The sequence below is a fragment of the Phycodurus eques genome, chromosome 4 (assembly GCF_024500275.1).
Source record: "Phycodurus eques isolate BA_2022a chromosome 4, UOR_Pequ_1.1, whole genome shotgun sequence".
Classification (NCBI taxonomy): Eukaryota; Metazoa; Chordata; class Actinopteri; order Syngnathiformes; family Syngnathidae; genus Phycodurus; species Phycodurus eques.
In genome coordinates, this window is record NC_084528.1 from 7,960,777 (window position 1) to 7,978,893 (window position 18,117).

General features: G+C 41.3%; 1 protein-coding gene across 4 annotated transcripts in view; it reads right to left on the reverse strand.

Annotated features, from left to right (window-relative positions):
* The window catches only part of bckdhb (branched chain keto acid dehydrogenase E1 subunit beta), a 72,463-nt gene that overhangs the window by 3,064 nt on the left and 51,282 nt on the right, over positions 1-18,117 (reverse strand). For 2 of the 4 annotated variants that reach the window (XM_061673838.1, XM_061673836.1), the window contains one exon: positions 5,872-6,023. In XM_061673838.1, the coding sequence (XP_061529822.1) occupies positions 5,883-6,023 (141 nt within the window). In that variant the 3' untranslated portion in view covers positions 5,872-5,882. Of the gene's footprint in view, positions 1-5,871; positions 6,024-6,650; positions 7,810-15,444; positions 16,974-18,117 lie in introns of those variants that run through there. The other 2 variants (XM_061673837.1, XM_061673839.1) reach the window with 2 other exon arrangements.

The window sequence follows — 18,117 nt, forward strand, 5'->3', positions numbered from 1 at the left end:
ACACAAGTAAACAGAAAATGCAGTTTTTAAATGAATGTTTTTATTATTAAGGGAGAAAGAAAATCCAAACGTACATGGTCCTGTGTGAAAAATGTATTGCCGCCTAAACCTAGTAACTGGTTGGGCCACCCTTAGCAGCTATCAAGCGTTTGCGATAACTTGCAATGAATCTTTGACAAAGCTGTGGAAGAATTTTGGCAGAATTGTTGTTGTTCAGCCACATTGGAACATAAACCGCCTTTTTAAAGTCATGTCACACCATCTCAATAGGATTCAGGTCAGGACTTTGACGAGGCCACTCCAAAGTCTTCATGAAGAAAAACATTTCTTCAGCCATTCAGAGGTGGACTTGCTGGTGTGTTTTCTATCATTGCCATGCTGCAGAACAGCTTGAGGTCACGAACAGATGGCCGGACATTCTCCTTCAGGATTTTTTATTTTTTTTGGTACCCCTCCTGGACCAGTCACCTTATCGTGGTGAAGGCGTTTGTGTGTCCCAATGACCCTAGGAGCTAAGTTGTCTGGGGCTTCACGCCCTTGGTAGTGTCATCCATGGCAAACAGGTCATATGTGAGGGTTCAGACAAAGCACCTTAAGACCAAAAGACTCTTATGATGAATAATATGTTGGTTTCCCTTGCCCAGACGTGGGTCACTGGGGCCTCCCTCTGGAGCCAGACCTGGAGGTAGGGCTCGAAGGCGAGCGCCTGGTGGCCAGCCCTGCACCCACGGGGCCTGGCCAGTCCCCAGCATTCCCGCTGGGGACTCCATCCTTGTGCTGGGGGACTTCATTGCTCACGTGGGCAATGACAGTGAGAGTGAATCTCAGATTCAGATGGAGCAGTGTGTGGTCCTCGAGGGTGCATGGGAGTTCGCCCAACAAGTCTACATGTGTTTTCTGGACTTTGGGGAGTCCTGTGGGGGGTGCTTCGGGAGTATGGGGTACCGAACCCCCTGATACAGGCTGTTCGGTCCCTGCACGGCCAGTGTCAGAGTTTGGTCCGCATTACTGGCAGTAAGTCGGACTTTCCGGTGAGGGTTGGACTCCGCCAAGGCTGTCCTTTGTTACGGAATTCTGTTCATTAATTTTATGGACAGAATTTCTAGGCGCAGCCGAGGCGTAGAGGGGGTCCGATTTGGTGGCCTCAGTATTGCATTTCTGGGTTTTGCAGATGATGTGGTTCTGTTGGCTTCATCAAGCCGTGATCTCCAACTCTCACTGGAGCGGTTCGCAGCTGAGGGTGAAGCGGTTGGGTTGGAAAATCAGCACCTCCAAACCTGAGACCATAGTCCTCAGTCAGAAAAGGGTGGCTTGCCCTCTCCAGGTCGGGGGTCATATACTGCACCAAGTGGAGGAGTTCAAGTATCTTGGGGTCTTGTTCACGAGTGAGGGAAGAATGGAACGGGAGAGCGACAGGTGGATTGGTGCAGCGTCTGCAGTGATCCGGACTTTGTATCAGTCTGTTGAGGTGAAGGAGCTAAGCCGAAAGTTGAAACTTTGAATTTACCGGTCGATCTACGTTCCTACCCTCACCTATGGTCACAAGCTGTGGGTCGTGACCGAAAGAACAAGATCCCCGATACAAGCAGCCGAAATGAGTTTCCTCCACAGGGTGTCCGGGCCCTCCCATAGAGTCATCCGGGAGGGGTTCAGAGGAGAGCTGCTGCTCCTCCACATTGAGAGGAGCCTGATGAGGTATGACATATTGTACTGTTGGTATGATGTTCTTTTTCTGAAAAGCGGTGTTACTTTTACGCCAGATGTAATGGAACACACACCTTCCAAAAACCTTTGTCTCATCAGACCAGAGTATTTTCCCAGATGTCTTGGGGATCATCAAGATGTCTTCTTGCAAAATTGAGACCAGCCTAATGTGCGTGTAACAGTCCGGATGGTTCTTTTCCTCTTTGGCCCGGAGGACACGACGTCCACAATTTCCAAAAACAGTTTGAAATGTGGACTCGTCGGACCACAGAACACTTTTCTAATTTGCATCAGTCCATCTTTGATGAGCTCGGGCCCAGAGAAGCCGGCGACGTTTCTGGGTGTTGTTGATAAATGGCTTTTGCTTTGCATAGTAGAGTTTAAAGTTGCACTTACGGATGTAGCACCGAACTGTATTTACTGACATTGGTTTTCTAAAGTGTTCCTGAGCCCATGTGGTGATATCCTTTACACATTGATGTCGCGTTTTAATGCAGTGCCGCCTGAGGGATCGAAGGTCACTGGCATTCAATGTTGGTTTTCGGCCTTGCCGCTTACATGGAGGGGACTACAGATGAAAACTAGCCTTCTGGCTAATTCTGGCTTTTTTAACCATGTGTATTTCATGTGTTTTATGAAATTGCATTGTCCCCTTTCAAATAAACTGATTAATAATAATGCAGTGATTTCTCCAGATTCTCTGAACCTTTTGATGATATTATGGACCGTAGATGATGAAATCCCTAAATTCCTTGCAATTGTATGTTGAAGAACATTGTCCTTAAACTGTTCAACCTTTTTCTCACGCACTTGTTCACAAAGAGGTGAACCTCACCCCATCTTTGCTTGTGAATGACTGAGCAATTCAGGGAAGCTCCTTTTATACCCAATCATGGCACCCACCTGTTCCCAATTAGCCTGTTCACCTGTGGGATGTTCCAAAGAGGTGTTTGATGAGCATTCCTCAACTTTCTCAGTCTTTTTTTCCCCACCTGTCCCAGCTTTTTTTTTTATTACTTGCTAAAAACAAAGTTTATCAGTTTGAACATTGAATATATTGTCTTTATAGTGTAGTCAATTAAATATAGGTTGAACATGATTTACAAATCATTGTATTCTGTTTTTATTTAGGTTTAACACAACGTCCCAACTTCATTGGAATTGGGGTTGTATTCATCTTGGTCCACCTTACATAAAGTCCTGCTCACCATTATTGCCACCCCTTCATTTTTTACATAAGCTGCATAATATCTTCAGAAATAATGAAAATGTACCAAAAATATCATCATGATCTTTTAATTGGAGGTCCAAACTTATTTAACAAAGACCTTTTTTTCTACTTATATAGAGTCCCCTCCAAAAGCATTGGAAGGGCAAGGTCAATTCCTTTGTTTTTGTTGTATACTGAAGACATTTGGGTTTCAGATCAAAAGATGAATATGAGATAAAAGTTTAGAATTCCAGCTTTTATTTCATGGTATTTACATCTAAATTTGGTAAACAACTCAGGACACAGCACCTTTTGCTTGAAGCCACCCACTTTTCAAGTGAGCAAAATAATTGGAACATGTGACTGATGGTTGTTTGTAGTTGCTCAGGTGTTGCCTTTTAGATTGATTGCTTAAACATTAGCTAGTGCTTGCTTTCAGCCTTGGGTTTCACCTGTGAAAAATGCATTTGCTGTTAAGCAAACATGAAGACCCGAGAGCTGTCTCAGGGAGAAAAGCAAACCATTTTGAAGCTGAGAGAAGAGGTAAAATCGATCAGAGCTATTGCACAAACACTGGGCAAATACAATTGGAATGTCCTGAAAAATAAATAAACTACTGGTGTACTGAGCAGCAGACATCGAACAGGTCGGCCAAGGGTATCAACAGCAGTTGATGACAGAAACATTGTGAGAGCTGTGAAGAAACACCCAAAGACAACAGTAAGTGACATCACTGCCAACCTACATGGCAGGGGTGAAGGTATCACAATCCACTGTTCGAAAAAGACTTTGAGGGAAGAAATATAGAGGCCATCCCACAAGATGCAAACCACTCATCAGCAAAAAGAATTGGAAGGCTAGATTGGATTTTGCAAAGTAGTACAGAGAAGTGCCACAAATGTTTGGAACAAGGTTTTATGGATTTATGAGACCAAGATTAACCTCTACCAATGTGATGGAAATGCCAAAGTATGGAGAACGAAAGGATCTGCTTATGATCCAAAAAACAGAAGCTCATCTGTGAAGCACGGTGGAGGTAATTTCATGGCTTGGGCTTGCTGCTTCTGGAACTGGCTCACTGGTCTGTATTGATGATTTAACTTATTATGGTAGCAGCAGAATTAATTCTTCTACAAAACCATTTTCTCTGGCAATTTACTGAAAAATCCAAACTAATCGGGAAAACTTCATCATGCAACAAGACAAATAGCCAAAACACACTGCCAACACAACAAAGGACCACAACAGGGGGAAAAAGTGGAAGATCTCAGACTGGGCAAGTCAATCACCAGACCTTAACCCAACTGAGCATGCATTTTACCTCCTGAAGTGGAGACTGAAGGGAGAACCCCCCAGAAACAAACAAGAACTGAAAGAGGCTGCAGTAAAGGCCTGGAAAAGCATTTCAAATGAAGACAATCTGGTGAAGTCAATGGGTCGCAGGCTTGATGCAGTTTTTGCAAGTAAGGGTTATGCCACCAAATATTAACTTCAAACAACACTAAGTTAATTTAATAATTTCTGTTCCAATACTTTTGCTCACTTGAAAAGTGGGTGGCTTCAAACAAAAAGGTGCTCTGTCCTCAGTTGTTTAACACAGCTAGATGTAAATACCATGAAATAAAAGCTGGAATTCAGAACTTCTGTCTCATATCGATCTTTTGAGCTGAAACCCAAATGTCTTCAGTTATACAACAAAAGCAAAGGAATTGAAATTTCTGTTCCAATACTTTTGGAGGTGACTGTAAATATATATATTGTAATTTCAAAGAAAAAACAGAAAGCAGCCTTTGCAGCAATATTGCCACAATATGAGTAATTTGGTTGCAAACCCTTTGGCAGCGATGACAGCCTCCAAACGTTTCTTGTATCCAACTATAAGCTTTTTTGCACTTCTCTGGTGGTATTTTCTCCCACTCTTCCTTTGCAGTTTGTTCAAGCTTTGCAGGGTTCTTTTCCCCAATGGAAGTTTTCAGCTGCCCTCCCTCCCAAAGATTTTCAACTGGATTGAGATCAGGACTCAATGCTGATCATTTTAAAACAATTTTATAATTTTTAACCTTTTTTCTCTCCTTTCAGCCATTCCTGTGTGCTTTGGATCTTTGTCTTGCTGGAGGACCCATGAGCTTCGCTTCAAACCAAGTTTTCCTACACTGGGTAAGACATTTTGCTCTAAAATCTTTTTCTGATTTCATGATACTTGTGATATAGTCAAGACATCCAGTACCAGATGCCGCAGGCAGCCCCACAGCATTATGGATCCTCCACCATGCTTGACTGTTGGCAAGGTGTTCTTTTCCTTCAAGGCTTCATTTCGCTGTCTGAAAACATACTGTTTGTCTGGATCGCCAAAAAGCTCTATTTTTGTTTCATCTGTCCATAAAATGTTTATCATTTGCTCTTTTGTATCAAACAAGTTCTTTATAGACTTGTTTCACTTTCTTCCACATTTACTAGTTAAACTTCATGGTGAGCAGGACTGTAAATCACCAAAACCTCTAACTTTACTTGCACGTCAGGATTATTATTCTTTTTTTAAAAGCGAATTTTTTAATTTTCGTAGCATTACTCAAGCTTATATCTACTGTTAGGGTGCTGACCATGTGCATGTTAGCTCAAATTTGAGATGGTGGTTTAAAAAACATACTTGTATGACTGCTTTTAAACTCTCTGGTGGGGTCTGTGAAAACTCAAAATTCTAATTTCAGTTTGCAAAGGGCTATTAGTGATGTCCTACGATGATGAGATGATCTAAGAGGAAAATACATAATTACAGAGCTGTCGAGATATGTTGTGTGATGGCAATAAGATGAGTTTTAAAGATCCTTTTCACCTCTCATTAACGACACAAATTACAAGCTGCACATTGACTAACCTTAATAAAGAATAAATTCATCAAAATTGGATTCTTCCACATCATAAATCGTGTTCAAAGATATCTATGAGGTTTTGCTTACCATATTCCAGTTTAGTAGTTGATCATCTTCTTGATTCCTTCAAAACACTTCCACTTATCTGGGATGTAGAATGGTTCAAAAATATGAGGGAAGGGGGTGTCATAACCACACACTCTACTAATGGGAGCCTCCAAATTAAGGAAACACTCTTCCTAAAAAAAGAAAATTGAAAAGAAACAAATCAGTACAAATACCAGAAAAATAGAGCATAAAATTACGCATGTAACGAAATAACAAACCGACATTACAAAATGAAGCGTGCTCTTTCAGTGATTATAGGCTTAGATGAAGAGGTTTTAATGGGTTATTTTCATTTTAATTGGAACTTCTCTATGAATGCTCTTCCTTTTGGTAGGATATCTTTACAAGCTGTTCTCTGTCCTCTATTAGCATGGCACATCTTCATTTGCCAATGTTTGCCCACTCTTTCTAGCAAGCTCTTCAAATGTATCTGATTCAAGTTGTTTTGCGAGCAGGAAAAGCATGAGCTCCTACAGTGGACACCCATACTCCCACATGGAACATATTAGGGAAGTAACATGATGTTTAACTGCCTCACACTGTAGCCAAATGCTATTCTGCAAACAAACACAGTATATCTCAGCCTCTGGCTATACTATTTCAAATATTATCAAATATTTACTTATCAGCCAGAAAACTGATCAGCCAGAAAATTCAGCACACTGAACAGTATTATTACCTGCTGTGAATTATTTGAAGTCTGAAATCAATCAAGCGTAACATTAATCAACTATTGGATTGGTTTTATACTAAAGATATTTTTAAAAAACAATAACTTGACATCTGAATTAAAAAGAAAATCATAATATACTTCTACTTTTTGTAAAAAAGGATTACCCCTTAAATGTTTCACTCTTTTTTACATTGCAGCCATTTGCTAAAATCATTTGTTAATTTTTTCCCTCAATGTACACACAGCACCCCATATTGACAGAAAAAAAAACGGAATTGTTGACATTTTTTGCAGATTTATTAAAAAAGAACTGAAAACTGAAATATCACACAGCCAAAAGTATTCAGACCCTTTGCTCAGTATTTAGTAGAAGCATCCTTTTGAGCTAATACAGCCATGAGTCTTTTTGGGAATGATGCAACAAGTTTTTCACACTTGGATTTGGAGATTCTCTGCCATTCCTCTTTGCAGATCCTCTCCAGTTCTGTCAGGTTGGATGGTGAACGTTGGTCAAGGGTCTGGCTTGGCCATTCAAGAACAGTCACTGAGTTGTTCTGAAGCCACTCCGTTATTTTAGCTGTGTGCTTAGGGTCATTGTCTTGTTGGAAGGTGAACCTTCAGCCTAGTCCGAGGTCCTGAGTACCCTGGAGAAGGTTTTCGTCCAGGATATCCTTGTACTTGTTTTTTAGCAAACTCCACGCGGGCTTATCATGTCTTGCACTTAGGAGAGGCTTCTGTCTGGCCACTCTGCCATAAAGCCATGACTGGTGGAGGGCTACAGTGATGGTTGACTTTCTAGAACTTTCTCCCATCTCCCGATTGCATCTCTGCAGCGCAGCCACAGTGATCTTTGGGTTCTTCTTTACCTCTGTCACCAAGGCTCTTCTCTCCTGATTGCTCTGTTTGGCCGGACGGACAGCTCTGGGAAGGGTCATCCGTTTCAGGATTATGGAGAAGGGAGGGAGATGGAGAGGGAGAGCATGGTGTGACAATGCGAGAGATTGCGTGAGTTCAGAAGACGAAAAACATGGCAGCGCCCCTTGCATACACTTGGAAAAGCAGCTATTACAAGACAAAATTCTCTTTCCTTTTTCAGCGGCAGATGGTCGCGTCGTTCTTTTCTCTTTTCCTTCGCCAGCTTCGCTATCCGCGGTAACTCGCAGAGAGCCACTTGAGATTCACGCAGCTATGTCAACGCCGGCTCGTCTGTCATGGAGGGTACCAGCCCGCGCGTTGAGCTGCCGCTGAAGAGAAAAAAAGCGGATTCTTCCACTTCAACTGAGGATTTACTTGATTCGACACAGACACTGACTTGTGTCCTCCTCTCAATCAACAAGACATTTTCAATTACACTTGACTTGATTCGTCAAGAGCTCGCCAAACTCAGAAAGAGCTTGAAAATCACACAACAAGTGCAAGAACTAAGATTAAATAATATTGCGCTTCGATCAAACATAATGTCAACATCATCGGAACTACAAACTCTTAGACTGGAATACAAAATCATGAAAGAAACCATGCTGGACATTCAATCACGAAGCATGCGCAACAATCTAATTTTAACGGGCATTCCAGAAAATCCTTAGGAAGACCCCCAGGTGCAGATTAAAAGGTTCATGATGTCGACACTCAAGATATAGTCGACAAAATTACCTTTCGCCATGTTCACCGATTGGGAGGCCTTCGTCCAAGAAACTGACCCCGTCCCATCAATGCAAAGTTTGAACACTTTCAGCAAAATGTGCTTGCGAAATCAAAAGGTCGTAAGCTCAAAGGGATTTCGTTTGGAATGAACGACCAGTTCCCTAAGGAAATCAACGAGAGGCGTAAAATCTTGTACTCGATGATGAAGAATTACCGTGAGAAAGCAAACGAGTGTGGCTAGTTGTCGAGCAGCTATATGTCGACGGACAACTGTTTCGTGACGCCAACGTCACGCCCTGGCTCTTCTAGATAAGTACTTCTTTTGATATGTTGTCGTTATTAATTGTCAAAAGCGTATTGTATTTTGTTTCATTCTTTCCACTTTTGCTTTGACAAACAAAAAAAATGGAATCACAAATGCCACCAGCATGAATTCTCACTCGTATCTGTCTGCTTTCCTGCTCTGCTTGTTTCCACACACACTAAACACACAATTCGCTCAAAACTCTTCTTGCACACTACAAACAACCACAACACACCATATCATCCCCTTGTCACTAATGTTCGTTTTCTATGTTCAGTGTTTGTTCGTTACCCTTCTATGTACCCTGGCTTTGCTGTACTTAAATATAGCATCTCTATCACCCTCTTTAAATAACATTTGTCAACATAATACCAAAACAAATCTACCGAAAACTGTCAAAAACAACAACAAAGAATACATAGTACCCAATCTATTTAAAATTACTATACACTCACCAATCATATGTCACACTTAACATTTCCGTCATGGAATGTCAATGGCATTCGATCACAGCCAAAGAGAATAAAGATTATATATAAACTTATTGAGTCAGAAGAAAAATGCCGCATTCCACTAATTCCACTCAGGCTATCTCAGCCTATTATAACAGTATCGATCCGTTGTGGTAAAGAAGGAGCTAAGCCGAAAGGAGAAGCTCTCGATTTAGCGGTCGATCTACGTTCCTACCCTCACCTATGGTCATGAGCTGTGGGTCGTGACCAAAAGAACAAGATCCCGGATACAACCGGCCGAAATGGGTTTCCGCCGCAGGGTGTCCGGGCTCTCCCTTAGCGATAGGGTGAGAAGCTCAGTCATCCGGGAGGAGCTCAGAGTAGAACCGCTGCTCCTCCACATTGAGAGGAGCCAGATGAGGTGGCTGGGGCATCTGACTCGGATGCCTCCCGGACGCTTCCCTGGTGAGGTGTTCCGGGCACGTCCCACCGGGAGGAGTCCCCGGGGACGACCCTGGACACACTGGCAAGACTACGTCTCTCGGCTGGCCTGTGAATGCCTCGGGATAACCCCCCGGAAGAGCTGGATGAAGTGGCTGGGGATAGGGAAGTCTGGGCGTCCCTGTTAAAGCTACTGCCCCCGCGACCCGACCTCGCATAAGCGGTAGAAAATGGATGGATGGAGATACGCTTAGAAACCAACTTCAAAAGGCAAAACATCAATTAGATGTTATCTTATCAAAAAGAACAGATTTTCCACAACAATAGTTAAGATACACTAACTTTGAGTACAATAATAAATCAGGAAAATTTCTTGCGAACCAAATTCAGCGCAATAAAGAAAAGTCATTCAAGTCATTCATTCAAGATTCAAGATTCAAACAATCATCAGGCTTTCCTGTTTCCAGTACTTTGCAAATTAAGCTTTGGACACTCATTTATACATTGGATAGCAACATTATACAACTTGCCAAAAACGACAGTCACCACAAATAGGATAACATCACAAAGTTTTAATCTACAAAGAGGAACCAGACAAGGATGTCCACTCTCACCAATGCTATTTGCAATATTCATCGAACCTCTTGCTGCCGCTATACGTCAGAATGCTAATATTAAAAGGTATCTGTTCACTTGTGACAGAACACAAAATCAATCTGTATGCTGATGATATTCATCTTTATTTACAGGAACCCAAGTCTTCTCTTCAGTCAGTTTTCAATCTCATTAAAACATTTTCACAAATATCAGATTACTCTATCAAAGGGACAAAATCAACAATACTCCCAATAATAGCAACCTCATGGACTCCTGCAGATCAAATCCCAGTTTACCCCATTCCTATAGGAAACATTAAGTATTTAGGTATTAAAATTTCAACAAAACTTACAGAGTTAACCAATCTAAATTACACACCACTTCTGTTAAAACTCTCATCTGATTTAAGATGCTGGAATAACTATATCATTACTGGGAAGAATAGCAACAATAAAAATGAAAACCTTACCTCAAATTAATTATTTATTCTCAATGATTCCATTTAAGACCACATTTAAATGGTTTCAAACATTAGATTCTGCTGTACTAAATTTGTATTCAAAAAATAAGAAAAATATAATTAGTCTATCCACTCTTCAGAGAAGTAAACAGGAGGGAGGCCTAAATGCTCCCAACTTAAAACACTATTATTTAGCTAACCAATTACAATACCTCATCAAATGGTTGCACCACAATGAGGAGTATCATTCCGGGCTAGAATTGGAACAAATAGACTGCAATAACATCTCAAGTCATAAATGCCATAAATGCTTCAAGAACCCAATAATTACATCCACCTTAACGGCTTGGTGGAAAAGTTTAGAATCTACAGGATCTCAATTAGCTCCCAGTATGCTCTCCCCAATCTGGCATAATGCAAATTTTGAAATTAATAATATAACCCTTAGGTGTAGAACCATCTCAAGGATGATCAGAAGAAATGGACAGCACCCGAGTTAAATATGAGTGTCACAGGAAAGGGTCTGAATACTTATGGTGATATTGTGTGTGATATTTCAGTTTTTCGTTTTTTCATAAATCTGCAAAAATTTCAACAATTCTTTTTTTTTCTGTCGATATGGGGTGCTGTGTGTACATTAATGACGAACATAATGAACTCAAATGATTTTAGCAAATGGCTGCAATAGTGAAAAATTTAAGGGGATTTGAATACTTTCCGTATCCACTGTATGTTCAGCACTGCATGTCATCAAGGGACAATTGCTTAGATCTAAACTTCACAGCCCTGTTCCTGCATTATGGCATTTCCTTACACAAAGGTGCTGTCCCACCTCTGTTATGACTGTGGTACTATGTCTGAACACAGACTTAAAAAGCTAATTAATTGCTATTTGTTTTATTATATGAAATTAAGTTTAATTAATGTGCAATGAATGGGGACAATGAGTTGAACACACCCTCCTCTTCATCACTTTCTTTGCCCTCAGCCTTTGACTGGAACACAACTTGACAGATTCTTTCCAACAGACTGTGGTAGATCCAAACAATAACCAAAATATACAAGTAAAACTGGAACTCTATTTTCCAAGTTTTTTTTCTCTTTGCTTTAAGAATATTGTATTTAGTGCTAAAACTATAAATAAGACTAACTATATCAGGGATAGTGAAATAGCTTTGTTTTGTTTTTTTCTGCACGAAACTGTTGATAAATTTGTAAACATGGACTGTCCCCCGTTTGGGTTCAGGCAGCAAACATTAAAAGTGTAAATGTAAAGTGTAAATGTATCACAACAAAGCATGTGGTTTGAAATATAAATAATAATTATCTGGACAAATTAGCAGATAGAAATGCACATAACCCTTAATTCAACAGTTTGCTTACATCCCGCGTACAGTAGTTACATGACATCAATATAATTGATTTTGGAACATGGTGAGAGCATAACACTTTGCCCCATCCAGTTAGCTGCCAAAACTATCACTAATATTGTTGTGTTACCGCACATATGCACTGTTTGGAACCACATCAAGACCCACTCTTGCAGGAGTACAGGTGACAATGCTCGTTGAAAATGCCAGCTACACTGAAAGATAGAGTAATTTGCATAAAGTGTCGCTACCACGAGTACATGCTTCAACTGCTTATCCTCTCTTTTACCTACATTTTATTTTAATACTCTAATACTCACAGATTTTAAGCAACACTTTCTATTAGCTTATATTTTAAAACTGTAATTTTTAAGTACAGCACCCGAAGCCTATTTCTGGCTATTTTAAGCAATGGAAAGTGAGCCGGAGTACACATGGATACACTTGGCCTGAAGCAAATGATGTGAATGTCATACTCTTGAAAAGTGACATCAATCTTAATTACCATTGAAAAACCCCTTTGTATGGGACAGGAGAACTCATTCGGAGAGACCAAAATGTTTTCGGACAACATACAGTGCCGTGAAAACGTATTAGGATTAGCAGGGACGCACTGTATTTGTAAATACTGTGAACTAGGGATGCACTGATACCACTTTTTTCAGACCGAGTACTTACATTTGCGTACTCGCTCATACCGAGTACCGATACTTGATCAAGCCATTATGTCTTGCAAGTTTGATGAATATGTGTTTTATTTTAATCAAATACTATTCAAAACGGACTTTTCTTTTTTTTTTTTTTTTTGTTCGGCTGTTAGGTCAAGCAGAATGGAAAATCTTTATCCCTTTCATGCCGTAACAGTTTTAATGTGTCACAGTGGAGTTTTAAAGCTTCCGCTGTGGTATTATAATTGAGCTTTATTGAGAATCAGACTTGATCAGTCAAACAGAACAAAGTTTCTAGAAGGGAGAGAGAAACAAAAACAAAAGACAAAGCACTAATTGTAAACAGGATGAGAGAAGTAAATCATTACATTATGTACAACAATGAAACATTAAATATGAGTGTTGCATGGGGCTGTAGTGCTACACCCTGTGAGGGAAGGACAGGACAAGATAGAACAGGAAAAGGACAGGAGAAGAAGCATGCAGGACAAGGGTTGTGAATCCGACTATACAACTGAAGTGTGGTCGCATTAATTATGTGAATTATAAAAGTCTACAGGACGAGAGTATAAGTGAGGGGATACACAAGTGATTTGCATATTCATGAGTTATTTGTCGCAGTAAGTGCGTGACCCTACACCCAGTGAAAGAGTCCTAGGGGAGTGTGTCTGCGGATATATGCAAGTGAATTGGTACCGTTTTACATGCACAAAGACTGAGAGAAGTGTCCTGTAATTGCTGTGCCCGCACCGCGGCGGCTGAGGACCCCAGCCAATCAATCGAGGGGCGGGATTAGGCCCAGGGGTCCACGCGAGAGCAGCCCGGCGAACGGGACACATCCCACACCGAGGGACCCAGGGCGGTCCGCCCAGGTCAATGGCCACCCAGTGGGGACCGCATGGACGCAATGCCACCCCCCCAGGCAACCTCCCCACCCCACCCACCGCTTTACACGCCACGCCACGCCACCCCACCCCCAGGAGAGCAAGAGGCCCCGCCAACACGCAGGTCCCGCAATGCAGCCAGTCCCCGCCCAGCCCGAGGGCGGGAAAGTGTCCCATGATTGTTGGAAAGGAGGGCAGATAGGTGCACCTGACATGGGAACGATAAAGGGGGGGGGGGGGGGGGGGGCAAGGATCAGCCGCGGGCCATGAGAGGTCAGCCCCAACACCAAGCAGTCATCCAGCCCGGGGGGCCCAGTCTCAGGAGCACCGCCATGCAAGTCAGTGAGACCCACCTCCTCCCCTGTTACTATGACAGCCAGGTCCCCGACTGGCAGTCATTGGCACAGCACAAACGTGCTGAAACCCGATCTGACACCCACACCCTCCCGATCCCATACCAGTCCCCCAGGAACCCTTTGATATGTGCATGTGCCCAGATGTGTTTAGTGAGAAAAATATATACAGTGTGTGAGTGCATGCTAAGTGAGTGATTAGCAAGGGAAAAGAACCCCACAGTAGGCCCCACAGCCCGCAGGGCACCGCCCGGCTCCCCCACGGGAAGAGGAAGAGGTGATCGCAGCAGGACGCAAGGAACGGAGAGAAGAGGAGGAAGCAGGCCCGAGGAGCGACAGGGGGGCCCCACCGCCCTCACCAGTAGCCAGAGCGGGGCACCCAGGCGGGTGCCAGGACTTTTCTTGAACATTGCATACGTTTTACTTAAATATAACACTTCTTCTACAATTGGAGTATCCCACACCACTTGCCTGCAAGGTATGTGCTACTTCTGTTGTGCATGCCTTGGCCTCCAATAGAGCAGTGTGGTGCACACACGCAGATAATGCATGTAGATTTGATGAAAAGACACAAAGAACATTGCGGTAAAGTTGCAGTAATATAACTTTTTTTTTTTGCAGAGTATAAAGAATATGTCTGCGAGTGTGAATTGCGATATCATCTTTCTGTATATGCTACTCCATCATTTGTGTTTGAATATATTCGTTATTACAAGGTTTTTACTGCTACATTGATGCTATTTGTTAGTCCGTCCATAGTGTTTCGCATTATGCGTTAGCATTAGGCTTTCCACGATCAGGATTTTTGGGGTCGATCACCGATCAGCGAGTTTAAAAAAACGATTACCGATCACAAGATGGAGGAATGTGTCTATTTAAATGACCTGTTCATTTACGGTATATACGTGTGTACTTAATTGCTCAAAAAATTATATTTACAATGAATAATGTATCTTTGTTCCTCTATTTATGCCAGTGAGGCATAGTGACAGACAGAACAAATGAATGGTCTTCTATTAGATGGTTTGAAGTAAATACAGTAATTAATTTATCGACATTTTCTCTAACAAACGTTAGAGCATGATTCGACAGACGGGCGGCATGTTTACGTCCAACCGTTCGTGCTACCGCTAGCTTGCTAGGCTACATAACATTTTATTGCATCGTATTAAAAGTACGTGAACATACCTCAAGCAAGCCTTAAACGAACGTTCTCTCCTGTCCTGAGCACCGGTGACCACCAACACACGTTTTTCCCCAATACAGTCAGCTCGCTCCACTCTTGTTGTCGTCGCCACGGTAACGAGTGTATCCGGTCGTATTTTAGTTGACAAGATAAAGCCCAATGATCGTAAAAAAACGGGATGCGCTGGTATCGGAATACAAGATTTTATTGCAGTAGTCTGACAGTGCAATCGTGAAAGAGCAAATTTGTCTTGTAGTCTGATCCGGGCATTACGTGTTGCCTGTCTCTGACGTGTTGTCTGTTCCACACCACAGACATGTTTTTTTTTTTTTTTTAAAAACATCATTGGCCGTCAGATATTTACAGTACTACGTCAAAAGACACGTGACGAGGCTAAAAATAAACTAGCTTTTGGTTCAAATATACTGTGCATGCGGCGACGCGGAGTAAATGTCGTTTGCGGATCCGATCCCGGCGAAAAATGACATTAAAGCCGATCAGCATAAAATGCTAAATATCGGCCGATACCGATCAGCCCGATCAAATCGGTGTAAAGTCTAGTTAGCATTAAGCAAATGGTCATTTGCAAGCCGAAGCGATGTGTATGCTGAAATATAGAATGGGTAATTATCTTTATTTTGCATTAGTTTTACTGTAAAAGTCAACTGGGATTGTAAATAGACAGATTGAAGCAAGCACACTTAATTTTTGAAGAACTGTACACTGTCTGCCAAATTCCACACGCGAAATTCTCAACAAAGAGGAAGAGTAAGGATGTCCAGCTGCCTTGCTATTGTACAGGTAGCTTAAGAACTGTCTTACAATGATACTTTTGGTCTCATTAAAGCAAAAATGCAAGGAGTTTGGCCAAACAATACATTCAACTACAAAATAAGTATGTCTGATTTAATACCACATTTATTTAAATTTAGAAACGACAGGGTTCACACGAACAACAAGAATTGCAAAAATAAAAATTACACTATCACAAAAGGAAACAAATGGGTAAACAGGGAACTGTTTGAGTATAACAGCTGAAAGGAATGATTATACAACCAACCAAACTAGAAGTACTTTAGTGCAATTTCTGAGTCAGTAAAAAGTTTACATTCTTGTATAAACATTATCCTTTGAAGGAGGAGGGCAATTACTTTTACGATGGGGCACAATGCTTGACGCATTGGGCCGACGTTGCCTCTCAGTCATACATGCCTAATGTGTAACAATGGCAGACAAAAAAAGCCGTCATCCTAGGTTAACACCATTTGGACCAGTGTTCCATGAATAGAAACCATTGATCAGACCAGTGTGCCGTTGCACATTAGTGTGCCGTGAGAGATCAAATGTGCTGTGGGAAATGATCCAATTTTACTTAATCTGTTTGAAAATTATTTATTCACGACAAGTAATTTATCTTTGTTCAACGAGCTATGCCAGCAATTTATATATAGAGTGAGAGGCACAAGAATAAATGCTCTTCCACGAGATGGCAAAAGATACATAATTAGCCTGTTGTACGGTAATCCTTTTTAGCGGCATTTTTGTTTGGTGGTGTGCGGTGAGATTTTTTGGCAATGTGAAATATGAGCCTTGGCTCAATAAACTTTGGGAAACACTTCTAAACCACGTACAAGAACAGCCTGGCAGATTGGACAAAATGCTGTAGGGTCAAGTTACATGCCGATATAATGGAAAACACCATGAGTGGAAATAATACCAGGCAATTTAAAAGCCCCAGAGAAAATGGAGGTTGGGCGTGATGTCATTGACTGGTGTCTTTGGGTGTTTCTTCACAGCTCTCACAATGTTTCTCTCATCAACTGCTGTTGATACCCCTGGCCGACCTGTTCAATGTCTGCTGCTCAGTACACCAGTAGTTTCTTTCCTTTTCAGGACTTTCCAAATTGTTGTATTGGCTATGTCCAATGTTTGTGCAATAGTTGAATAGTTGATTTTCCCTCTCCTCTCAGCTGTAAATTGGTTTGCTTTTCTTCCATAGACAGCTCTCTGGTCTTCATGTTTGCGTAACAGCAAATGCAGTTTTCACAGCTGAAACCCAAAGCCAAAAACAAGCACTATCTAATGTTTAAGCAATCAAACTACAAGGCAACATTGCATCATTCCCAAAAAGACTCATGGCTGTATTAGCTCAAGAGTGCTTCGACTAAATACTGAGCAAAGTGTCTCAATACTGTGTGATATTTCAGTTTTTCTTTTTCAATAAATATGCAAATATTTCAACAATTCCGTTTTTCCCCCGTCAATATGTGGTGCTGTGTGCACATTGATGAGGAAAAAATGAACTTAAATGATTTTAGCAAATGGCTGCAATATAACAAAGAGTGAAAAATTTAAGGGGGTCTGAATACTTTCCGTACCCACTGTAGACTACAGGGAAAGTAAGAGGTGTAGTCCAAGTCCTCATTGATTAATTCATGACACAGCCGTGTCTGGACACTCCCCCCCCCCCTACAATGTGTACCTTTACATTCCTCTGGTGCACAGTAGCAACATTATCAGCCATCTCTCATCATTCTCTCATTCAAGACTCCACTCATTTTGTTGAAAACAAGATCGCCACCATTGACCTCAGGCACAATTCAGGCCCCATCCATTTTAACGCTTGCTGTGCCATGATGAAATTTTTGTGCCTTATATTTTTATTAGGAGTAAAGCTTCACTACTTTATAAAGGTATAAGGTACATACAGTGTAAATTCCCTTTTCACCTATATTATTATTCTTGTAATGTAGACAATTCTAGATGGGTGACAAATATTTGCGTTCAGATAGTACCAGCATACAATGCTGTCTTTTATTGCTGGTTGATAGTGGATGAATAGAATTTTTTTAACAATTACCACGAACTGATCTAAAATACAAGTCATCATTAAATTCAGAATTTGGGCACTCTGTACATTCAAAACACCACCTCAATACTTCAAAGTCAGTGCAACTGTTCACTGTTGAACTATGTTTTTGGAGCAGCAGCAGTAAGAAAAAAAACATTTTACAAACTTTACTTAAAATATAGTATACAGTAAATAGTCACAGCTTCCAAGGGAGATTTTTTTCCCTTAAGAGAGATTTTAAACAATATTTCTGCTTTAATGTGCGTATCCTCAGAGGGATGCTTTTAATTAAAGTAATTAAAGTGAAAAATGAAAACATTTCACTCAATACCTATAAGCCAC